The following is a 6,286-nucleotide window of genomic DNA, read 5'->3' as shown; positions in this document are numbered from 1 at the left end:
CACACATACCCACTGCGTGCACACATACCCACTGTATGCACACATACCCACTGCGTGCACACATACCCACTGCGCGCACACACACATAACTAAAGAGAAGACATTTGTAAAGAGTTCTCCTGAGCTACAGCCTCAGCTTGCTATGCCACAGCCTTCACTGTCTCCTCTGGAAGCAGAGGCACCATGGAACTGTTAGGGATCAGAAATTCCATTGTAGATGGCCAAATGGCCGAGTGAATGAAAGGCCTTGCCTTTAAGTCCAACAAGCTGAGTTTGAGCCCAGAACCCACAGCGGAGGGAGAACATTGCCTCCTGAAAGTTGTTCTCTGCCCTTCTCACGAGTGCACAAATGTGTCAGCACACACAGACATAAATAAATTAAAGAGAAAGAAACCCCAGGCTATAGCTGGATGGAATCTCAACCAGAAAGGCAGAGGCAAAAACCCAAAGGACAAACAAGACAACAAAAAATGTACACAAATAGATTAAGATGAGTCTCAGGTGAGTATTTAACCCGTGTGTTTCTTCATCTATTGATGAGGACAGTACTAGGGCTGCTGAGACTAAGAAGAATGTAGGGTTAGATAGAGGACCGCATTCCCTGTCCTTCAACTGTGGTGACATCAGCTCACTTGTGCTTTCGCAAATGTTATTTTCTAGCTCTTGTTCATGTCTTTTGATTCAATCCAGAATGTTCTCTATAGCTACCTCCTTCATTTTCTCTTACTTCATTCTATTTTATGTGTAGGAAGTGTTTTCCAGGGGATATTCTATTTTTGTTGTTTTGTTTTGTGAGACAGAGTCTCTCTGTATCTCTGGCTGTCCTAGAACTTGCTCTATAGACCAGGCTGGCTTTGAACTCACAGAGATCCGCCTGCTTCTGCCTCCAATGCTGGGATTAAAGGCGTGTGCTGCCAAGCCTGGATTTGTATGTATCTTGTCTGCATGTTTGTATGTGCATCACATTCATGCCTGGTGCCCTTGGAAGCCAGAAGAGGGTACCAGATCCCCTGGAACCGGATTTACAGATGGTTGTGAGCTGCCATGATGGGGGCTGCGAATCAAATCCAAATCCTTTGGAAGAACAGCTGAGCTCTCCAGGCCTTCTCGAAGGCCACTTTTACAATCCTATGAACATGCTGTGTTGTGACACTTGTCTGAAATACCAGCACTTGGGAGGCTGAAACAGAATCCCCAAGAGTTTGGAGCCAGTGTGGTTTACACAGTAAGACCTTATTTCAAAAAACAATACCAAATAATACAAAATAACCAAATAATACAAAAAAAATTAAAAAGGAAACCAAATAATACAAAATAAGTAGCTGGTGGTGGCACATTACTTTAATTCCAGCCCTCAGTGAGTTTGAGGCCAGCCTGGTCTATAGAGCGAGTTTCAGGACAGCCAGGGCTATACAGAGAAACTGTCTCAAAAGACCAAATAACAAAATAAAAACTACTAATGGCTCTTTAGAGCCCAAGTCCTTTTTTCTCCTTCCTTTTATCCTGCTTAACTCCAGTTGGCCCCTTAGGTTCCCTACATCCAGCAAGCTTCTCTTGACAACCCTTCTAGTCCCATGCAAGCTAAATGCTTTGGAAATGGCTCCTCATCAAGTTCTAGTTAGCTTGCTTATATTCCTGCTAAACTGTGGGCTCCCTAAGAGCAGTGACCAACTGACTCCTGTGCCTCAACACCGGGTACAGTTATGAGAATATAATATGTTCACCGCTGTGTTTTTATTAAGTTGCTTTAAATTTTTTTTTCTTTTTCTTCTTCTTTTTTTTCCCCTGTGCTGGGAATTGAGCATAGAACCTCACTCACACTCACACTAGGCAAGTTCTTTACCACCGAGCTGCATTTTAAGTCCCTTCACCCACTTTTTTTGAGACTGGGTCTTATAAAATTTGGAATGGCCTCCAACTTGCTATGTGGCTGAAAATAACCTTAAACGCCTACCTGATTTGGTCTCTATCTCCGGTGTGGGGCTGCGGGTGTGCGCACCACACCCAGCTAAAATCTCATCCCTGTTAGTGTTTTCTCTGACAATGTTTACAACCCTCCTGCTTTACTGCCCACGTGCCTTTCTTGCCCCTGGATGTAAGGTCACTAAGATATACCTGTCTTCGGTGTACTCTCCTGTTAGTGTCAATGCCATTCTTACAGTCAGTGCTCGCTTCCCTCATCTTTAAGATGAGACTGATAACAACAGCTACCCCACAGGATTCTGGAAAGGTTAGGATGTTTCGAACACTTTGTAAAAGTCAGAGTGCAATGCAAGTGCTGGTTTGGGTTTCTGGAAGGAATTTGGGGGTTGCAGCTATGGGCTAAAGAGAACACTCTCTTTCTATCTCTGTCTCCTTTTTAAAGACAGAGTCTCATGTATGCCAGGCTGAGGATGATCTTGAATTTCTAAGCCTCCTGAGTGCAGGTATGTCCTGCCACACCTCATTTCTGCAGTATTAAGCTTCAAATTCAGGACTTGCCTCAATTACATTTTGGGCACATACTGTGATAACCAATGTCTGTCAGTTACTAAACTCTTCTGAGCCTCAGCTTCTACCACCCCATTTGTCAAACAGAAATATTAGTGTCTACATTGCTAGGCTGTCTCTGTCAGGGTGATTTCCTCCTCCCACTCACAGAGGCCTGAGCCCTGGACTCATCCTTAGCTTCCCCTTCCTCCTCTCCCTATTCCCTCAGCACCACTTGGTTACCACGGCGGGTCAAGATTTCCTTGAAAATACCCCACCAGGCTTTCCTTCCTCTCTTTCCCACTCTTACTGCCCATTTAGGCTTGTGAGGCCAGACAGCCTCCTCCAGGTTTTGTTCCCCTCATTGGCTACCACAGTCATCTTTCTCAACCACAACTCTTACTGAGGCATGTCCCTGCTGGAGAATGGGCAGATACTCTCTGTCGCGTTTCCTATTGATTATTGAAGACTTTTGTCACCCTCTACAACGAACTGATCCTACCCACCTGGCTATGTGCTTGAGAGTAAACGAGAGGCTGTGTAAGCCTATGGCCTGAGTTCGATCCCCAGGACCTGCATAAGAAGCTCGATGCCATGGTGTGCATCCCCAACCCCAGCACTCCTCTGGTGAGATGGGAAGTAGAGGGGAACATGGTGGAAGCTCACAGGCCAGCTAGCTCGGAGCCACACTGTCCTCCACACTGCAATACCTATGTGTTGTGTGCACCTGCACACAGGCATACAAACATTCTGGACATGCACACACACAGAGGGAAAGTCCCACAGCTGTGCTAGCCTTCTCGCCCCTTCATTCTTCCACAACCTCAACACTTTTACTGCTTCGGCTTCCTTATTCTCTGGATGGCTGAGCACTTTGCGGAGGAGGCCTGGGTGTTACAGAGCAGTGTCTGGGTGACAGGGAGAGCCCAGCAAATACTCTGTTGTTATTGCAGTTACTATAGCACCACAGAGCCAGCAAATGCTTGCCATCCAGTGGATGGACATGAGGAATATAGGCTCACAGGAGTGAGGCTGAGTTAGGCCTAGGAGAAAAGTGCAGTGGTAGACTGGAAATGAAGGGTACAGGCCAAGGGGCAGGGGAGAGGCAAACGGATGGTACTCACTGTGCTGTAGTTGCTGAAGAGACCCAGAGTTGGGGCTGGCTCCAGTGGAAAGGGCAGGATCTGCTTGAGGTCCATCGGGGGCTGCATGATGGGGGGCTGCCGGAGCAGAGGGAGGGGCCCTGCCCGGCTCAGGCTGCCTGAAGGGCACAGAAAACATTCTGTGGGGTAGGGAGACTGAAGCTTGGAAGCGTCACCCAAATTCATAGCACTACTCCCTAGATGAGGTTCCTGTATTCGGAACTGTGCAGAGTGGGAGCCATACACACTTCCCCTGCTGCTTAGCAGATCCACTGTGGGCCTGGGGACACAGGCTGGTCTTTCCTTATGGGTGGTTTTCACTTCCCCGTTCTGCAGCCTCTTTCTCCAAGCCCTTCAGGCTTTTTACAGACGCGAGAAGCTTAGACCTGCTCTACAGACAGCCTGCCCCTGGACCCAATCCCCAGCTCCCCGCTCTGGTCTGCAGTTTCCTGAAGGGCAGAGAAAACATTCTGTGGGGTAGGGAGACTGAAGCTTGGAAGCGTCACTCAAATTCATAGCACTACTCCCTAGATGCTTGTTTGTTGCATCCCCAGAGCAGATTCAAGTGGGTGACTTATCCCACTGTCCAGAGGGGGACTCTGAAGAGGCTGCTGCATCTGGCTCCCAAGGTTATGGTGCTGTTCAGGTCATAATTCTTCAGTAATTTTCACCATCTTTGGGGCCATTTGCTCTAAGCCCTTCTGTAGCCCCTCAGTCCAATCAGATTCCTTAGTCTCACCCGGCAGGCAAAGCAGTTCCAGCTCTGCAAGAGGAACCTCGGCCAAAGCCTCTGGGAGAGGAGGGCCTGCACGTGACCCCCAAGGGGAAATGAAACCTTCTCTTTCCCCCTGGAGTCCTGAAGGACCCAGCTCAAAGGCCCTCAGGACCCTCTCTGGCTTTCTGCTGGCCCAGCTTCCCTCTGAAGAGGCTTCTGTCCACCAGCTGGGCAGTTCCTGCCACCCTCCACTACTCCAGCGCCCTCTGCCAGCAGCAGGGGTTTCTGGAACAAAGGCCAGACTGAGAGACTGTTCGGCTGGCCCTGGACCTCCCTTGACCTTCCTAGGGTAATGGGTCCCCAGGATCCTTTCCTGTTCCCTCCAAAGAGACACCCTGTCATACCTTCAGTAGCTGGTACTTGCTGCCCCCCAGGCAGTGGCCTGGCCCTGGCCCCCTAGGGGCCTGGGCCTGACAGTGTCCCCTTCCCTTGCTTCTGCCCTCTGCCCCCTTCCTTTACCATCCCCCCTCCCCCAGCCCAGTCAGAATCAGCCAATCAGAGTCCTGGAAAAGTGGGGCAGAGGGGAGGGCGGGGGAGCAGGGATTAGGGGAATCTGAAGCGAGAGGGAGGGGGTGGGGAGGGCTCAGGCACAGCTGGGGGTGGAGAATGAGGTCCAGAAAGGTCTAGAGGGGTCTGTCTCTTCCACCCAGTGCCAAGACTGGAGGCCAGTGTGCCTGAGGCAGACACAGGTCAAGGCTGCTGGTAGCTTAGTTTCCAAATTCTAAGTCTGAAGGAGATGATAGGATGTTTGCCTTTGGCCTTTGACTGTTGGGGGTCTGAACGCCTCCTGTCCATTTCCTCTTCTGATACTTTACACTTGGAATGCTGTGCGTGTGTGCATAGTGTGTGCGTGCACGCGTGTGTGCGTCTGTGTAGGGGGAGAGAGAGAATATACATGAGAAGGCATGGCAGAAGCAGGAGTGACTGACTAGAAAAGGGACAGACACAGAAAGGCTAAGGGTGGAAAGTGGGAAGGAGTTTAAACCAGCAGGACACCGTTGACAGGCAGGACGAGAGCTAGGTGAGGACGGGAAGACCCCGGGGCAGAGAACAGAAGGGAAGACAGGGACAGACGGGATGGTTATCTCCTCTTCCTGGTCCCCTGTGCCCCACCCCGCCTCACTGCCTGGCACACCGGAGCAGCTGTAACGAGCCTCAGGAATGGTGAGAGAAACCCGAGTGCTTGCGGTGTCCCCTGCTCCCTCTCTCAGCAGCTGGTTTGGGGCTGGCACTTCCACACCAGGGCACCGGCTACTTACTACAGCTTGGCGCCTTGACCTTGTCGCTGGCTGTCAACTGTCTAGGATCCCACTCCCAAAATCAATTTATTGGAGAGAGATGAGTTCCAGAAACAGTCATAGAAAAACGTTCAAGGAACCATGAGGAACCAGGCATGAACAGGAGTCTCAGCACATGTCAGCTTGGAGACAGCAGTCTGGGAGCTGGTTGTGATCCATGAAGTAGCCACTATTATTTCTCCCATTCAGCACAGGAGAAGACTGGGACTCAGAGAGGTTAAAAAGCTTGGCTGATGTCACACAGCCTTAAGTATCAGGGCTGAGAGTCAAATCAAGATCTGTCACACTCTAGCAAATCCTTCCTCTGCTACACGGCTCCCAGAGGGCTCTCATTTGATGCTGAGCCGGAGAGCTGAGCACGGGCTTGCATCTGTTTTAAGCAGAGAATGGGGAAAGCAATTCCTTGCTTTTCCTGGGTGTGGAGTCCTCATTTAGCTTTAGAGGAGAGATGGAGGAGAGCACACAGACTCCCCAGAGCCTGAAACTGATGGGGAGCAGGGCTGGGGTGAGAAGGGAGAGAGGTGGCCACTAGCGTGGGGCTGTCCCCTACTCTCATGGAGAGAGGTGGCCACTAGCGTGGGGCTGTCCCCCTACTCTCATGG

General features: G+C 50.4%; 1 protein-coding gene across 2 annotated transcripts in view; it reads right to left on the bottom strand.

Annotated features, from left to right (window-relative positions):
- Znf385a (zinc finger protein 385A) overlaps window positions 1–6,286 on the bottom strand; it is a 27,412-nt gene that overhangs the window by 16,428 nt on the left and 4,698 nt on the right. Inside the window, exons 1-2 of one of the 2 annotated variants that reach the window (XM_013348705.2) lie at window positions 4,731–6,277; window positions 3,594–3,730 (exon numbers count right to left, since the gene is read on the bottom strand). In XM_013348705.2, coding sequence (XP_013204159.1) covers window positions 3,594–3,680 — 87 coding nt within the window. In that variant the 5' untranslated portion in view covers window positions 3,681–3,730; window positions 4,731–6,277. Of the gene's footprint in view, window positions 1–3,593; window positions 3,731–4,730; window positions 6,278–6,286 lie in introns of those variants that run through there. The other variant, XM_005353779.3, reaches the window with a different exon arrangement.

Source organism: Microtus ochrogaster, chromosome 15 (assembly GCF_000317375.1).
Source record: "Microtus ochrogaster isolate Prairie Vole_2 chromosome 15, MicOch1.0, whole genome shotgun sequence".
In the NCBI taxonomy this organism is placed as follows: domain Eukaryota; kingdom Metazoa; phylum Chordata; class Mammalia; order Rodentia; family Cricetidae; genus Microtus; species Microtus ochrogaster.
The sequence above is the reverse complement of the archived record's forward strand: the minus strand, read 5'-3'. Positions and strand labels throughout refer to the sequence as shown.